The 19267-nt window shown below is 38.2% G+C and overlaps 1 protein-coding gene across 1 annotated transcript in view; it reads right to left on the bottom strand.

The window, feature by feature from the left end:
- Positions 1–3275: 3275 nt before the first annotated feature.
- The window catches only part of ROBO2 (roundabout guidance receptor 2), a 440334-nt gene continuing 424342 nt past the window's right edge, over positions 3276–19267 (bottom strand). Inside the window, exons 21-24 of the mRNA XM_074148172.1 lie at positions 17702–17983; positions 12666–12822; positions 6621–6862; positions 3276–3352 (exon numbers count right to left, since the gene is read on the bottom strand). Coding sequence (XP_074004273.1) covers positions 3276–3352; positions 6621–6862; positions 12666–12822; positions 17702–17983 — 758 coding nt within the window. The remainder of the gene's footprint in view (positions 3353–6620; positions 6863–12665; positions 12823–17701; positions 17984–19267) is intronic.

The raw sequence follows: 19267 nt of genomic DNA on the forward strand, positions 1-19267 counted from the left end.
TTCAAATCTAAACCTCCCTCCTTGAGTTTTCTTTGCAATATCTGGAAAATGTTAAGATATAGTTACTGTGCACTCCTCCTTTCTTTTCACATTATTATACATGTCAACATTATGTCTCTGCCACCTGCAAAGAGAAAAGCTTAATAGCGCAGATTAAACCCTTGTCTGAATCTTCAGTTAGCTGTAACTAAAACTCAAGGGCCTGGAAGACAACCTGACTTTTAAACAGTTTAAAGGAGCAACATTGTGGTTTCAGAGGAATTTAGCAGTTGGAGCTCAGCTCACACAGTGCCAGTTTTCCCCCTCAGAGAATCCCACATTTGGAATTGGATGAAAACTTTGGTCTCGGCTCAGCCATAAAGAACAAAGTACCATTTCATTCCAAGAGTGGGTATCTTCAAGTCATCACTGAGGCATGGAAACAGTACAGGGTGAAGCAACTTGCCCTGCTCACCCTACAGCAACTCCATCCAGAGGAAGACTGGACCGAGGGATGTCAATTTAGATTTCTCACAAACACTTAACTCACAGCGCACGCTTCAAAATGAACAGAAATATTGCTTCATCTGGGTCAGCTGTTCTCATTTGCCTCCATTTTTTAATATGTTTAAAGAAGTGAAAACATGGTATATAAATTTCTAGGAAAATACTGATTTAAGTCACGACAAGCCCTGTGAAAAGAAGTAGCTTATATATTCTCAGTGCAAGAAAGAACAATTTAGTTGTTCTACAGCATTCTAAAAGCAATCAGATTAAAGAATGAGAAACAGCTTAGATACAATGAATGCAATTTGTTATATACCCTTCTTAACACCAGTAAATGCAGCCTGGAAGAGTCAACAGGAACAGATACAAAAAAATTAAAATTCTCTTTTGAAACAATTCGCCCAGTATAATAAGCACTTTCCTTCCACCCCCAGAAAAAAACACAAGCCTAAAGCAAGCCCTCAGAAAATCGAGGTTTTACCTATATAGCAACTGAGGAAAACATAAGTAGTTTTGTTATTTGGAGAATTTGCCATTTTACAGATCATTTACACTAATGCTCTGGCTGTATTTTTGTAAGGTTATAGTTCCGTGATTGTTTTAAGTCAATCTGAGCGTTGGCTATACACTATGGGGCAGTCTGTCATTTTGCTTCCCTTACAGCTGCACGTTCCCTTCCTGCAGTGCTGGCAAACACCTTGCCGTGCGGTGAACCAGATCAAGGAACAGATCCCGCTAGTAATTAAACAAGAAAAAGCAAAAGCAAAACCTTAATTTTCAGCTGAATGAGGTCACATCAAGATAGTGGTGGAAATGAGCGAGAGTGCATCTAGATTACCCTAAGTACACTCCCAGCCTATGTTACCAGGTTCTGCCCAATTTCTTCCAAAAAAATACACCAGCAAAGTTTTTAACACTCCAATAATTAAACATTTAACAATCCAATAATTAAACAAGTTTTTAAACTATTAGAACAAGCTTGAATGATATTCATAAAGGAGAAATTGTAATAAGCACAAAAGTCTATGAATTGGAGCAAAAATGCAGATACTCCTTATATACTTCAAACCGGGACAGCTATGTAGAGTGGTCCAAAATATTAGGTGAAAATGCAAATGTGAAAAACATTAATTTTCTGATTTACAGATATATCAACATTGACATATTAATATATACCAAATGGAAAAGATCGTGCCACCTGATTTTGTATTTATTTATTTATTTCTGCATTACCAGTGCAAAACCCTTACTGCATTCCTAATGGAAAGGCTTCTGAGCCATTAGTGAGATATGCAAAAATATGCAGAATTGTAGCCCGAAGGAGATTACACTAGAAATTCAAGCGAAGTGACTTAACGTACTTATGCACTAATAAGTTAACCTTCTCAATTCAGGGATTTAAACTTTAACTCTATGGCCTTCAGTTGGATCCGGATTTCAAATCACAGCAGCAGAGATACAATTCTTAAATCTTAATTAGATTGGCAAGCAGCCTGGCCCTAGGGTGAAGGAAAACCTGGAAAGTGGGATTAAGCTACACACTATTTAATTCAAGGGAAAAAGAAGAAAATTATAGGTATTGATGCTCTGTCACTGTCAAATTCCTGCAGTGTTTTCAGAATAGCAATGTTTAAGTAAGGGTGCAAAATCCTTAGAATTTCAAAGGTCCAGGACAATGAGATGAAATTTAACAGTGCTATGGTAGTAAATTGTACTAAGTGAGTCTCCCTTAAGGTACAACTAACAATCAGTGTTCTTCTGCTGAGATCAAAGACTGAGGAAGCACCCACTAGCTTTTATGGACTATCGACACTATGTACATTTGGGTCTCCAATAAAGCTCTACTCTATGGATCCAGAACGGTATATAGAGGCCCAAGTTTAACCTAAGGGGAAATATGCTGATGCCTACAAAAAGTTCATTACATCCATATAAAATCTGTATTTTTAAAAAAATATTTTTCACTGCCTACATTTCTTCAACAGCAATTTTATCCAGTCGGATTCTGTGCATGAGTATAGCATGCCTTTCTAGGTCCCCCTTGATGATCCGTGTTGTAACTTTCCAAGGCATGCAAAAGACAAGAAGCAATGAAGGAACGAGTGTCAGAATAATTAAATGTCTTCATGGAAAAGGAACAATTACTACATTCAGCAATACAAAGTAGGTTCAAAATACACTTTTTCCTACATAAATGTTGTATTGACTCAACAAATAAACGTTGTGCTGATCTAACTACACTTATTCTGAAGTCTTTTAACTTCCCTGTGTTCATCTGTGAAAGAATTTACTCAACAAAATATCTAAAAGTGCTTTAAGACAGCATTTTTATGCTGCTCCTGATTTATGAAATATATGTTCCTAAGCCAAAGTCTTCCCCCTCCTTTTTGTGTAACTGGCTTGCTTCTCCAGTAGAGTGAACTTTTCATGAAAGCTAGGATATAATTGAGTTTGCTTTCAAGTCTTTAAAGCTTTTTAAAATTCATGAATTTTCTTATCATTTTGCAGCAAAGCAAAGTATTTTCAAATCCTTCTTTAACTTTAGAGTTTAATATTAACACATTTTAAATTTTACAGAAATAGAGTGGAATAAATTTTCACTTAGAAAGTGTTTGATTGATGATGTATTTTACTGTTAGGAACAAGTTGGTGTCACTGTTAACTGTGTTTGGTTACCTGTCACAGAGCTGTCTAGATTGTCCATACTGGAGCCTGGAGTATGCTCTAGACCTCTTAGTGGCCTACTGATTTCTACAGTTTCTTCTTCAATATCATCCTCGTCATCATCATCATCTGGAACATCTGTTTCCAAATCTGAAATAAGGTTTCCAGATACATATCCTAGGGGTGGAACTGGAGCCTGAGGAGGTTGTGTATTGCTTTGGATGTGCCTACACAAACAAACAGGAAAACATCATCAGAATGGATGAGACTTCGTACCACTTGGTGAATAGAAGATAAGCCTTCCCATAAGTCCTGAAGCAGATTTACAAAACGTGCTTGTTAGGTCAAACTCAAGAAGAGTCAGTTCAGTTATTCACCATAGCTTCTAATACCAGAGTAGCTATGCATGTTCAAGTCTTATAGATACTTCCCCTTCTGAAAGATGGGGAACGTCAAGATTGTCCTTTTACAGATGAGGAACAATGTACACAGAGGCTACATAAATCAGGTAGGAAGTCCACAGAAAACACAATTCTGAATCCCAACCTAGCATATAAGTGTCTCACCCAATATTCTACCTTGCAAATTACACCTTGAGCCAAAATTAAATCTCACTCCTTCTGCTTAAACAGATTCAGTACCCTTAAGCAGAACTCACCCTAAAGAGGAGGAAATGACCAGTGGGACAGAAGAAATTTTCAAGTCCAATGAACCTATTATCATCGAGGCCTTTTTTATTTTGCATTATTCCAAGTAGTTTAATTGATTTAATTGCAGCAGTATTAGGGCATGCATGTGTGAAATTACTGCATGCAGCAATCACAATTAAAAAAAGAAAAACAAAGATAAAAACCACCCACAGGATAGTTAAATGGCCAAAGGCAAGCACAGGAATTGGAGTTTCATTTGTGTGGTCTCTGAGAGACTAGAGAGGAAAAGAACAACCATCAACTTTCAATGCAGCGTTCTCCACAGCACTACAGGTACACAGCAAGCTGTGCCAGGGGACCCAGGAATGACTGGCCTTGGCATGAGAGCATGTACCATGCTTGAAATTGCTAACTTAGGCACGTGGGAATCCTTGCGTGGCTGTTCATGAGGTGCCGTGACCTGATTTGAATCGGCAGCACTCTGGATGGGATCCAGGATTCTGCTGGTCTCTTGCTTGGACAAAACAGAAAAAATTACAACTGTCACCTGTTTGTTTTCCTAGCTCTAATATCATTTCAGTGAAAATTTTGTGCTGTATTATTGCCTACATTTGATAAGTGCAGTAATTCTCTTTATTCAAACAGCTTTTTATTTTTCATAATGTAAATCTTTTGGATCTGAGAATGTCACAGTAAATGTTATGTACCACTGGAATCTCTCTCCACCTTGGTGTAGGTTTTAAATTACTGGTTATTCTGAAGCTTATTTGCAGAGAAAATGCTTCCCTTCTGATATACAACCCCCTTCTGATTAGTAGTTCTTGAATACTTTTCTGTCTGGCCACCAGATTCTTAGTTATGCAGTCTTCAGAACACTGTACTAAAGGGCACTACCATCTAACTAACCCTCAATAAACAGTGTGATTAGCTCCCAATCAAGCAAAATACTTAAGTATATGCTTAATGTTAAGCATGTGATAGAACAATTGAAGTCAATTTCTCATGTACTTGTAGTTAAGCATATACTTAAGTGATTTGCTGGATCAAGGCCATAACGATTATGTACTGTTCCAGTAATCTCTAATGTGCTCTTTCTTAAATTTCTAGCTGGCTGGTCTCTACATTTCTCTTCTGTTACTCCTACAGTAACCTACCTGACAGGTCTCATCTTGTTGTGTTTCCTCCCCCCTCTACACAGGGGGAACAGGTTAAGTATGTGAAAAGGAAACTAAGAACTCTTCCTTTCCACTTGAGACAATGGAGGACTTTCCACTGACTTTGCACACCATTGGCTAAACAGCATGATATGTATCTAGCCAGCCATGTCACAACTACTGCAAAAATAACTTGTATTTGCAACTCTCAGTATTTACCCCAGTACCTGCTATAAGGTTCTAGTATGAAAATAGGGTTTATTTCCTCTATATTTTTTTCAGAGTTTCATGCTCAATTACTGTGACCTTACACAGGAGCAATGTTAAAATCTGTATATTCCTAAGCACATCATGAAAGTTTCCAATCAATTTTCATTTCTCCAGAAAGGGAACAAGACCTTTCCTGTCAGCTGCAAGAGGCTTTGCTACAGAGTCCTACTACATTATCCACTCCCAGACTGGCACCCGTGGTTTGTAGGGTGTAGAAAGGGTAACAGCTGCAAAATGCAGTAGCCATTGACTGCGGAGACAGGGTATGCATCTGTGTGATGGCTCAGAAGTCAGTTACCTTCAATAGGCCAGGTCTAGCTGCTGCCTGGGATTTGGGTCTGTCCCACAGGCAGCCCGGGGTCTGTGCTTGGCAGCGTGGTGCTGCAGCGGGACCAAAGTACCCTGTTGATTGAGTGCAGATTGCAGACAAGCCTCCAGGCTTCGAAGGTGTCCAGGGAAAACAGCTGGCTTTGATTTGGCACCGCCTGCCTACCTGCCTGATCTATTTATGGTAGCTCAAGCTGAATAACTTTGTGGCTTTATTTACCAGAGAAGAAAGGCTACTCCTTTGCTGGCAGCACGCCATTCGGTAACTAGCTCTGCTCCTCTCCTCTGAGATTCACGGGCTTTGTCTGGGTAGAAAAGTTGTAAAAGGACAACTGCCGCTTAGGGAACATCCAGAAAGCAACTGACCTTCACCGTATCCCCAGCCTGGTGCAGTTGACAAGTTCTTTTTCAGTCCCTGAAGAGATTGCTTCTGTTTGTTTTGCACGGGAAATGTTACTGTGGTATTTGCTTGCTCTTCCCTTAAATAGGCATAAAGCACTCTAAAAGGCTAGAGCCATTTTGTACATTCTAACAACTTCCTGCTATTTCTAGGTTTTTCCCTATGAATCAGAAATTTCCTTGGGATTTCAAACTACAGTCAGAGATGCAAATGCTTCATTCTCATGTAACACAGGGGGAAAGCTGCTACATTGCTGTTTCAGGTGGCTAGCATTATTTTTAACCAGGAATTTAGAACCTCAATATTTTTGAAAATCCTAAAAAATTTGTATCTTTTGTTAGCCTGAAAAGAGAGTATTCTGAACTGTATAGAAGTTGTTAGTAGGTGGGTGTTAACTACTTAGTTGAATATATGTAAAACTCCAGAGGAATCTTATTTTTACATGATTTAACACATTACCAAGCATTATGGTTTAAATAGCACCTACTAATGATTAAGGCCTTCCCACTGTAGATACAGTTTTGCTATTTCTCCTTCCATTTCACTGCTTTGGAAACATTACTGAAATGTTGTTGAACACAGATGATATTTATGTCACCAAGGAATAAATTATTATTTCCGAGACCGCAGTGCCCCCTTCAAACATTTACCATGTCTGCTTTGCTATATCAAACTGGTAAGCCCTAGTTAATTCATCAAGGTGGGCTTGAAGCATTGGCTGCATCTCCTCCCGTGGAGAAGGTGTGAGGGTTGCAGTTGACTGTTGCCCAAAGGAGATCGCAGGTGATGAAGCTACTCCTCGGACAGGAGGCGTAGGGACACGATCATCATCTTCTTCGAGCTCATCCTCCATGCCCTGATGTAGGTAGGTCTGAACTGGCAAAGGCGGACACCAACCATCACTGTCATATCTAAAATAAAAACCAAGTAAACTTAATATATGTTGAATCTCATCTCTGACATGCAGTAGAGGGTAAACAGGACTTCTGCTACAGTTTGAACCTTCACATGCAGTGTGAGCTTTAAAATGTACTGAAAAAGAGGGTCATAATTGCTTAAATTCTCCTGAGTGTTTAATTTTTCCCACAACAGTTAAGCAACTTGAACAAGATGTGCAACAAAAAAATTACTGATCCATTATCATGTTTGTTAATGGTGATTAGATAATGTTACGCCACAATCAACAACAAAATGAACTAACTCACTTCCTGGATCATTAACCTAGGAGAACGTGTTGAAGATTGACCCAAATATGAAAATAGCAGCATTCTTAAAAGGCAGAGCAAGTTTTATGTAGTTGCACTTATGCACTTCCTTACTCCCATCCTCCCCTTAACTTGTCTACAAATGTACTATTGTTTTTATTTTGTAGCTTAAATACAAAGTGACATTTTCCACATAAATTCTGGTCTTTTCACACTGCATATAGGTATCTACTATGATAGGTAATACGTTCGTGTCGCCGTAGTACTGACCCAAGGCATATGCTATGTCCCAGCACCAGCTGATAAGATACATAAGTACACATGTTGACAGCTCTGCCAGCACCCCGCCTCCTAACCAATCTTTACTGGGACTTACCTAGGCAGTCCTGCAATTCTGAACACTTTCAACACACCTTCCCAAAGTAACTTAAAAGATTAACAACTACCAATATTCTTCAGCAGCGAATTCTTCTCTCTTCATATATGAGCTGTTCTGATAGGTTTCTGTGGCTCAATTTTTAGTCTTATACCAAAGGTGTAAGAGGTGATGCTCCATCTGATAAGGGCTAGAAACAGAAACCTTATATTCTATTACCACTTCTTATGCAAGCTTTGCCAGCAATTCAATCCTTTTCTGTCTCTGTCCTCATCACAGTGCCTTTCAATTCAGTGTTGTATTACAGTATCATCCCAGGACCCTGTCCCTTAGAGACACCAGCACCACTCAAGACGCATAGGCCCTAGTGACTGTGGTCATTCCCTGTGCATTATCTCCCCAGAGTAATTCCCTAATCGGAACACAACTTCAGTTCTGCACAGCTCTGCTGATGATCACACTACTCAGATCTCAACACTGTCTACTCTTCCCATCTTCAAAACATCCAGTCAGTCTGCAGTCCCTTGAGCATCTGCACACATTTCTTCTTAACTCCCAGTGTATTCCAAAATACCTCAGGATAGACAGCTCTTTTCAAAAGGCAACCAGACAACCAAAAGCTCTCACAGCTCCTTCACTGTCAATGCATCTCACACTCTAAAGGCCATTCCCCAAGTATCATCTAAGTCACTTTATCTTTCCATCTTCAGGGACTTCTGACAAGGTACACCCCTTTTTTCTGCAGTGCAGGTAGGCAATGCATTGCGTTATACAGTTAATTTCTCAAGCCAGTTTAAAAATACTCCTTTAAGGCTTCTGAATTATCAATTTCCCAGAGAAAAATGAATCACTGCCGGTTTTCTCAAGTGTGAAGCTGGGTTACAAAAAGGCTAGGAATGCTGAGACAGAGAAGTTTCAAAATCTGTATTATGAACAGAACATTTACTTTAAGCAAAACCCAAAGATTACTAAAACTAAACAACTTTTTCTTTATTCAAAAGTCAGTAGCCTGTATTTAAATGTACAGATCCAGCATAGCTAAACCAACCTGACTTAATAATCCAAAACTTGGTGGAAGACATATCTGGTAATTAAGGCTGGTATCACTTCAAATCTATATCTAGATATAACCATATATAGATACACAAAAATACGTATATGTGCAGAGGTGCAAATAAATGCTGCATCTTAACACTTGGCATTTAGGAGCTTTTGAGTGATTGATCATTACCATTTTCATAACACAAAGATTTAAGAAAATGTTATATGATACATATTCAATTCCTTAGGAGACAATTAAGATATGACTAGCTCTAATTTGCCTTTCCTTGCAATATTCACTCATGACATTGCCACCCAAGGTTGAAGGGACCATCCTAGCTCATGCTGCTAAAAATGTACAGTGCAACAGCTCTGTCACTTACTTTTACCCTCTCAATCTCATGCTTTGGTATAATGGCTTCTGCTTTAAAAGGGACAGGGCAGAAAGATGCTCCCTAGTGACTTTTCAGTAATGCATAAATGAGCTTTGGATGTGCTCGCCTTTTGACCCTACTTGCTTCAAATCCCCAAATGTTCAGCTTGATAATAAAAAGATTTCTTAGCAAAAAAGATTTCTTAGTAAAAAGATTCTGCACAAGTACTCTATCTTTATCTAGATTTTGTTTGAAATGGAAAGGAGCCTAAGCCTGAAGTTCAGGACATTGAGATTCAAGATTTCAGGTACTTTTGTCGTCATAATGTAGGATGACCGACAAGCCACCAGTTCTAACCTCCATTTTGCAAAAAAAAAGACCCAAAAACATAGTAACTACACCTCATATAAATTATACAGTTACTGAAAGTTCTGGAACCAGCATGGTGAATATTTGTCACATCCATGTTCTTTTGGTTTTCTGAGTAAATACAGCTTGGCGAAAATGCAACCTTTTTCAAATACTTCTTATTAAGATCTAGGCACCTTAACTTCACGAAGGATCTCTGATTGTAATTTCATGATAATTAAGTCCCTAATAAGTTCTGGTTAACAAACATGACTCTCTATGTTTCTTATCTTTTTTATTCTATTCTGAGCGCTTTTATTCTATAGTAATCTTTTGCTATTAAAAAGCTTGGTTCATTGCACTGATATTTTTTTTTTCTTCAAAATAAAAAATAGAGGTAATAGATAAGGGCTACATTCTATAACAATTCTGTTTCATTACATACATTGTTGCAACAAAGAAAGCTTCCCTCTCTAGCCTTGCCAGAAAGGATTTTTTGATGCAAAAGGTATTATCCTTTTCACTTTTCTGAAGACAGAAAATGACTGTCAAATATATTGACATCCAGCAGCTAATATGCCATTTCAAGGTGTAATCAATAGTAAGAAATAAAAATAACCAATGATAACAATATGGAGATTGTCTTAACTGGGATTGGCTCTAGATCATGTATATTATTGGTGAAAAAATATAAGTAGATGATAATGAGTAAGTAATAAGCATTTCCTTACTGCCAAGTTTATTAGATAAAAACCAAGCAAAAAGCGTCTTCTCTGACAAGGGTGTGAAAGGGAACATGTTTGGTTGGGAGCTACTACCAGAAAAGAAAAACTTCAAAGACTCTGTGGTATATACAAGAGAAAATTAAGGAAGACAATAAGGAACAAGCACAGAGTTTGTAGAAGACCACAAAAAGGGGAAAGTTTCACAGGAAAGAGCTTGCTAGGAAAACAATAGTATAAACAGACTTTCAGCACAGGTTAAACAGGAATTTAAGACATGCCAAAAGCTACCACATTATATAAAATGGCTGCGTGGATGTTAGGTGACCTTTTTTTTTTTTTTTTTGTACCTGCTGCTATTGTGGATTTCATTTTACAATTTATAAGCTAATAGATCAACAGTGTTAATTTCTAGTATGCAAAATAAGGTGTCAATATTGTTTAGTTTGTTTGGGATACTCATGCCAATGAAACTCACACTTGAATTCAAGAGTTATAGGAAGACACACACACACAAAAAAGTTTCTGTTTAGATGCCAACTTCCTTGTTTTATTGCTCTAAACATTCACCTTTCATATCACATTATGAGAACTTTAATAAAGTTTTCAGTTTTTCTAACTGGAAGTTCATTTTTCAATTGTAATTCACAATGTAATTACATCTGCATGTAATTAATTCTAAAATTAAAACACATTGAACTTGTCATACATAGTATACATCAAAGCAAATAAAGAAAAACAAAACAGTTTAAAAAAATTGCTTGCTTCATTTTTTTTACTCAATGTGTCAATATTAAAGGCAACATAAGGAATGCAGTCTATAATTCGTTCCATTTTAGCATGTTGAAAACCATAGAAACAAGATCAACCCCCTGAACACAGAATAACCATTAGTATTGAATACATCCTCAGGAAGTATGGGCATTGCAGATTCATTGGGTTCAGCGAAGTTGGTTGGAAATTACTGTGGTTCAGGATAACCCAAGTCTAATCTTCAATTTTTTTTTGTGTTTGGTAAAATGTACAATAGAAGGTCTTGTTACAACCACTATTAATGAGATACTACAAAAACCAGAAAAGAGTAATTCAAAAGATAATCAGAGGAAAAACTAAGTCTGAATTGTTGAGAACCTGGAAGGCTGGTGATTACCTTATCCTTAAATAACCAGTGTTGTCTTGGTGACCAACACCATTCCTTCCAGCTAAATAACAGATACTTATGCAACTGAGGAGTCAAGCCCTATGTCACAAGGGATTTCTCTAGAAGGTATTTCTGTTTATCTTTTATGCTATTCATTGTCCTGAAAGAAAATCCAAGTTGTTTGCCTTCTAAAGCGTAATTACTTTAGTGAAATGGCTGCACATGTGTTTTAAGGATATAAACTGATAAAGACAAATATTATACGGTGAAATCATCTTAAATTTATTTTAGCTTTTTATAACAGAACACAGAACGTAATGATTATATGCAGTTTTTGCCTTGAGATTTAAACAACACTCACAAAATGTTACTCATTTTCCTTTATATTTGATTTGAAATTCTAACTATAATACAGCCTGAATGGACCTTTATTTTAAAAGGAACTCCACTGACTTAAACAGTTAATTATTATTAATTTGAAGAGTTGAAGGACTTCATATAAACTCAAATATTAATATTTAATTCTTCTAATTTTCATTATAAAAGTAGTGATGATAAATTCATGCTAACAGCAGAGAGAACGCTTGAAATATCTTTATTCAGTAAAGCTATTACAATAATTTTTAAAACATATGTTTCATCCTTAGGAAATATTGATTAATCCATGTATCTAAACAGGCAGGAGTTTGTCCCTGACCGAACACTGATTCTCCAAAGCTCCAACAGAGCTGACCACAGTACACTATTTTTCTATATACTCTATATACTCTGATTTTCCTCCAGAGTTTGATAACCTGGTATTTCGTATAATTCAACTTTATAAAAATCATTCCATAATTGTTCTCTGTGCAGGAAATGTCTCTTTCCTCTCATTTCATGCTTTTTGTGTGATTTTGTGTCCTTGAGAACAACTTTAAGATATCCAAAAATAAGTGTAAGGTTCCAGAAATTCAAGAGTTGTTTAAATAACAAAATAAAAGGCCTGTAAATAGGATACTTTCCTCAACTGAAATTTCTTCTAAAAGCTGATGAGATTACTATCCACTGGTTGATCTTCTAAAATTAATCCAGTTTAGTGTGGGGGTTTTGTGCAGTTGGTTCTAATATTTTTAAACATCAAAGTAGTGAAAAAATACAAGGAGCCAGATTATGTCATCCTTACTCATTTTGAGTCCCATCATCTGCAAGCAGTTCCAACAAAATTCAATTAAACTACATGTGAAGTGAGATACATCTCAGCATGAGTAAGCGGAGAAGCCCTACATGATGATGAAGCAAGGTCACTTTTATTTCCATCTTCAGTCACTATCAAGAGAAGCTATTCAAACATTCCTCCTCCATAGCCTTGAGTAAGTCTATAGGACAAGGTGCTCTCTCTCTCTTTTTTTTTTTTTTTTAAACAAAACAGAATAAAATTGTCACTTAGCAAAATTTAAAAAAAAACCAACAAAAAAGCTCATCTCTGCAAACCACCGATTTTTCCTCAAAAGAAAAGGAAAAAAATTACCCTGCTTCTTGCTGATCCACCCCATAGTGTTCCAGCTCTGTGCCTGGAAGGGGCTGCACGGGAGGGGGTGGGAGGGGAACACTGGCCCAGTTTGAACCATTATTTTTCTGGGGCTTGGCAGCATTTTTGTTTTTCTTCTTTTTCCCTCCTTTGCCACCTGCAAATCCAAAAAGAAAAATAAAATGTTAGAGATATAATGTGGGGAAAAAAGCTAGCTATTTACATTTCTTTGAAAGAATTCTGATTCCAGATGGCATACCCCAAAAAAGAAGATGTATTTATATCTCAGCAGAATCAGCATCAACGTGCTAATGCTGTTACAAGGTTATAAAGAATAATAGAATGGAATGGAAAAATATTCTGAATAATTGCTGAAAATCACTTCTTTTTAAAACTCCATACATTTGCACTACAGTAGTGCACAACCAAGGAAAGACATGTTTTGCTGTATCAGAAATATATTTACTGATTTATTCATGACTTCTTGAATTCACTGTTAGATAAAAATATTACAGACCATAGCAAATTGTTTCAAATGTCAGAATCCGATGTGCTTATAACACTGTTTTGCATAATCTCTTTCTGTGGAAAACACAGAGGTTAAGGACATGATCTGAAAAAAATGTCATTAGACTCAATATTTTTCAGCCAGAATGACAACTCTAAGTTGTCAAAACAAAAAGAAATAGGGTTTTGCTGGTAGGAATTTACTAAGCTCCATTTTTTAAAAACATCAGGAAGTCACCTGCAATGTTTTAGGACTGTCTGTTTCACGGCATTCAAATATCTTGTGCCACTACGGAGAAGAGGTTCTATTTCTGACGTACAACTTTAATGGAGGAGGCTGTTAGAAATCAGGTGAGCAATGCATTTTGCTTAACCCCACTTCTCTTTTCTTACTGTCCTTGTACCCACTTCTCCAGTTGAGACACTTCCATTTGTGGGAAAGTGATCTAACAGAAAAAGGTCTCTTCACACTTGTTTACCTTCCTTTATTTTGCCCTGACTCCTTTTTCTTATCAGGAATTCATTAAGATGAAGAATGGCACAAGATTTCAAATCCCTTGACTGCTATTTCCATATATTTCTTGCCATTTTGTTGTGGCTTTCAAACTCTCTGGATTGTTGGGTGGAAGAACAGTTTGCCATATGCATTTTCAGTGGGGTAGCCAGATGGCAGTCAGTCATCCTTTGCCTGGTGCAGAAAGCACAGTGTAATCCATCTTACCCACTGACATCTCTTGCTGATTTATAAGGATCAGTCAAAAAAAAAAAAAAAGCAAAAAGTTCTCATCAGTAATGAATCAAAACCCCACAAGTGACTTGTAAAGCAGGGGGGAACAGTGTGTACTGGAAGGTACCACCCTCTTTGCCATGGCTCTAGCTTTAGGCACAGAGACATCCAGAAGGAAGTGCAATTCCAGCAATAGAGAAAAGAACGTGTCACAGGACTTTTCATCTGAGAGACAGTGGCTTGCTTCTGTTATGCCCAAATGTCAGCTGGACCAATAGAGAGGGAAGAAACAAGGTGATTCTGTGACTCAGAAGCAGCCAAGACTTCTCTTTTCACCTCCTGTTGTGGCTGCTAAGGACAGGCAATAAGTCCAGCAAAGTTTCTAATCCTCTTGGCTGGCAGTATGTTGCAAACAAGACTTTGCTTTTCACTACTCAATTCCAGACCAAAGCTCTTCCTTCCTTGTCTTGGAGTATTTACAGTAAGTCCAGCCAAGATCCTGTCATTCGCTATGTTGGAACTAAGTTGATATTTCATCTATTAGGATGCAAGACAGGTTCTTCCCTCCTTTTGTAGCCTGGCAGAGAGAGAAGCTTTCTTGAAAAGGGAAAGAACATCTTGATCAACAGAAAAGAAACCCCAGTGATGGTGGCAATGGTGGAACAAATACATGAACCCTTTGGATGGAAAAAGAAGCTTTCAAAGCACAGGTATGGGGGAAAGCAGAGTTAGAAGTCGGGTCATAGAACAGTACAAAGGAAGTATGTTCATTTTAATTTGTGGAACATGGGGGAATTTTTGAAAAGTCAGCAGGAGTAGGAACGAACAAGAGCTAAGGCAGGAGGGGCTGCTTTAGGAGGAAAGCACATGCATTAGAGTGTATGTGTGTGTGTGTGTGAGTGTTGCAGGGGGATTTAAACTAGGAATACTCAGAGAAGAGAAATGCATAGAAGAACTTCAGCTTAAAGATTAGTTGAGGTGGAGAGGAACATTTTGGAAGTGTAGTATCTTGGTAATCTTAGGAGACTGGTAAAACAGAGGTTGGATGTGTAGGGTTCCACTACAGAGACGCTTGGATTTGGGAGATTTTGGAAAGAAAGGCCAAAGGTAATGGAGCTGTTAGAAAGAGTGAAGCAGAGCTGAGGGACTGTTCAGATGAAGAAATAAAAGTAAGGAACTCCAAGGTCATTACTGATAGGGAAAACAGCCTACACTGTACAGTTGGGCAGGAGATTTCTCTTCTGTCCCCATGGGCAGAGTTACTCCACTGTCAGACTAGTGGAACAGACACCTCATACATAATGCCTGATTTGTGTTTGAAAACTGTTGCAGCGAAGCCTTGTTTCCCCATAGCAATGATGCTTGATGTTTCAATGTCTCCTCACACTGAAATTCAATTATATTGTTTAAATCTCTAGATGAATTGGGTCCTGGAAAAAGAATTTGCCAGTCAGGCTGATGATCATAGCACTGACATAAGCTGGGAGCTGTGCAAAGTACAGCCACAAAATTTCTCTGCCTCACAAAGCAGTTGAGTTTTTAGCTATTTTCCATTCCACAGTGGGATAGGATTTCTCATGATACTTATTTGAGAGAGACAGAAACTTAGTCAGAATAATAAGTAGTACTTAAAGTACTAACCAAGGAAGTGAGAGAACAAGTCCCTGCTCACCCTGATGGGGACTAGGTAATCAAAGCTGGTCTCTGATTCTAGTGATGCTCTAATTATCAGTCTATTTGAAGGTCTCCCCCAGTTTCTCATGTATTACAGACATAATTAGCCTGTATTAAAGACATAATTAGTGGACAAGGGAGAGCAAAATACTCACTCTGCAGTCCAATAATCTGACGCTCATCTGAGCATTGGGGCATTCAGGTGTGAGCTGCTCTGATCACAACAGGAGTGCCCTGGCCACAGAAAGACTAGCTAACCTGAAGTTTCTGTGTGTCGTCAGAAATTTTACTTCAAACTGAGAAACACTACACAAAACATACTTCACTTGAAATATTTGTTCAAAGTCCAGCTTTTGATCAACTGGTATTTTCCAATGAAACTTCATATTTTCTGAGAAAGTTCTTAGGCAGTTGTAGCTGTCAACACATCTAAAGTGGGATACTGCCCTCTGATAACTTGCACATATGTACCTCAGCATATCAATTTCTACATTTCCATGCAGCCAGAGGAGCAAGCTGATTTCCTGAGCTACTTGCCAATACATCTCATATACAAGGAACAAGAACCTTTTTTGAACTATCTTATGAATTTAGCTCCCAGATACCTCTCTGTCAATGCCATAAGCCTATTTTTCTGTTTCACTCAAATCAGCTGATACTCCCATTGAGAACACAAGACTTGCAAACACATTTGACTACTTGAGTTATGGGCCAATGATTATAGGCTTCTAATCTCAACATTCAATTTGAATAGTCATTTAAATTGGCATAAAGAAGCCACTTCTATGGTTAATCTGTTACTGTTACAATTACTCCAACTTATAGTGGAAATTCAAAAGGCTACAGATATAGTATGAATTTGAAACTGAAGTCCCTTCAGCTCTTTCATATGTCAGTTAAGGGAAACAGCAGACTTTAATTTTAATTGCTGGCTTTTCAGTTTTTGTCTTAAAAAAAAAAGACATAGTTATACATAACATAAGCAACAAGTAAGCAAAATTAAAGAAATCAAGAAAAAGGTGTGTTTAAATATAATACACAACCACACGTACTACAATAATTTTCATTCAATGAAAATGCATCATGTTTCCAATATAACATGCAGCACACACATAAAATTTATATTGTGTTTGTATGCGGACTTAGCACAATTTTTGAAACCGCAGTCATCTTGCAGGGCCCTACATTTATTTCTGAGCTGCTTCACTGAGAAACAGCATTTAGAAACAGCTTGTGGGAGTGGGGAATCTGTTAACAACTCAAGAAAAATATTAATCTTCTCATGAAGTTCAGTGTGGGGAGATCTATAAACTGAGGGTTGATACAGAAATATATGTGGTCCATGAACTGTGCTGTCAGGGGAAGCATGTGACAGGGCAAGGTTTGCAATTGAGCCCACAAACGCTGGTTGAGAGGATTCCCTGATTATCTAAGAGGTTTTGCAAAAGACATTTTGAGTTGTTTCTTTTCAGCAGAGGCCAACGTGAGGCTGCTCTCTGATGTTCCAGTGGGCAGGCACCCTCATGCCTATCCACAAAACGCAGCTGGGAGGTTTTCTGCCTCCCTGGCGAGCTGCTCGCCAACACCCCTCCGTCCCTCTCCCACCCACGGCGGTGGAACCAACCTGAGAGGCTGCCACTCCTTTCAGAGCTGTTGTGGGAGCTGGTGGTGCTGAAATCCTGTGACTGGTTGTGTGGCAATCTATTAGCCAATCCCTCAGCCACGCGGTAGTCAGGGATGTAAAGCAAGGCTAAGGGTTAAAGGGCAAAGGTCACAGTGGCATCGTGTGATTAGTTGACAGCACAAGCACATGCAACACATGCAGTTAGCGAGTCAACGGCAGATGTGGTGGGGCAGCAAGCTGTAATTTTTTCTTTTTTTTTTAATGGATACCTATCCTAGTCTAATGGAAGGCAGATGGCCTGGTGATTAGCACAAGACAACAAGAATTAAAAGCACAGAACAAGATATTTTGTGACTGTGTGAGGTTCAGCATGCATGCAATGTCTATAAGCATTAGTTACCGTTAATATGAGCCGTGTTTCACATACTAAAAAGATTTTTCTAATTCATGCATCGATGATACAGTATAAAGTCAAGGGCTCTGGAAAATAAGAGCTGTAATTACCATTGTTGCCTTTGCCTTGGTCTGGGAGAGAGTAACCAAATCCCATCAGGTCATTTTTTTGCTGAATTGAGCTTTTCCACTGAGGATCAGGTAAGTCGACAGCCAACTCATGGATGCTGTTGGAATGCAGTATCTGGGTGGTGGCATATGGCGTGGCTTGCGTTATTTGGCTGGAACTGTTGTAACTAGTCTTTGTGGTGAAGTCAATGCTGCTGTAAATGGCTCCATCAGAAAGCATAGTAGCAGTTTTATCTCCTTGCCCTGGCACTGGTGGCAGCACATCTGTGGTGAACACAGGGGAATGAAACAAATCACTGATGCACAGGAAGCCTGAAAGTATCAAGGTTTAAGATGAAAAATAAATGTGTCATTTTGCACGTTTGCGTTTCAGCTGAGACAGGTCCATGAGCCAATGAAGGGAAGATGATGTACAACCATCGCCAAGCTATCAGCATCTGTGACAGGCCTACCACTTGTCCTTCACGTCTCACTGCCTAAAACCATCTTTTTTTTCCCTATACCTTCAACTGTGAAAGTGCAGTTTGGAATATTGCTGTACTGAAGAATGTTTTCAATTGTTCACTCTATGTGAGAACCAATGAAACTGTCTGGGCTTCAGGGAAATGATGAAAGGAGTGAATCTACAAATTGCACAGGAAACTTTCCCAGCAAAGTTCTTAAATGGATGCCAAAGCTCTCAAAGTAGTTTTTTAAGGGCATCACCTTGACTTTCTTGAAGTTTTACACATTAGCTTACTTAATTTTCTCTTTGACACTGGCTAGTACATTTCTCCTTTTCAACAAAAAAAAAACCACCTGACAAAACCAAGTTGTTCCTGAAAGGTGAAAGAAAATCTGTTATTCTGAAGGGATTTAAGTGATCAGTCTCTTAAAATGGCAAAGCAGTGTTGATAATGGAGAACAACTTGTTCAAATACTCCCGAACATTTACCTGAAAAACAGTACAGCATATTTAACTAAATATCTGTTCACTTTTCTACATCTTTTGAATCCTATCACACACTGCAGTTTGTATCTTTAATCAGTTAGACTGGCAATCTCTCCTTACTAAGCATTGCAGTGACCTTTGCTGGTGGAATACTATATTTAGAAGCTGAGACTACTGAAGTGTGAAGAATCTAATGATGCCAGAATCTAATGATGACTGGCATGATGTCCCAAGAAGAACCACAGCTCAGCAGATAACCCTCTTCCTGCACTCTCAGAGGTCAATATATCAAATGGTACTATTTTTATAATTTATTTCAGTTCTGAAAAGTTGAATCCATTCTGGAATTTGCTTGTTAGAAAAATGCATCATTTATATGCCATTTCATTTTATATAGCTGGATGGCAGATTTGGACTCCAACTGTTAGATCGTACTTGAGATAATGCATACCCCTATAGTGAAGATGTTCAGATCCCATTCTAGGTATCACAGACATCTTTATATACCTTAAGCCCCAAAGAGAAAAGATGATTCTTGCACCCAGACAAGAGTTTAGGCTCAATTTCAGGCTCAGACATGGGCTTTGTGAAACCTTAGGGAATACAGTTGTTCTCTG

Source organism: Numenius arquata, chromosome 1 (genome assembly GCF_964106895.1).
Source record: "Numenius arquata chromosome 1, bNumArq3.hap1.1, whole genome shotgun sequence".
In the NCBI taxonomy this organism is placed as follows: domain Eukaryota; kingdom Metazoa; phylum Chordata; class Aves; order Charadriiformes; family Scolopacidae; genus Numenius; species Numenius arquata.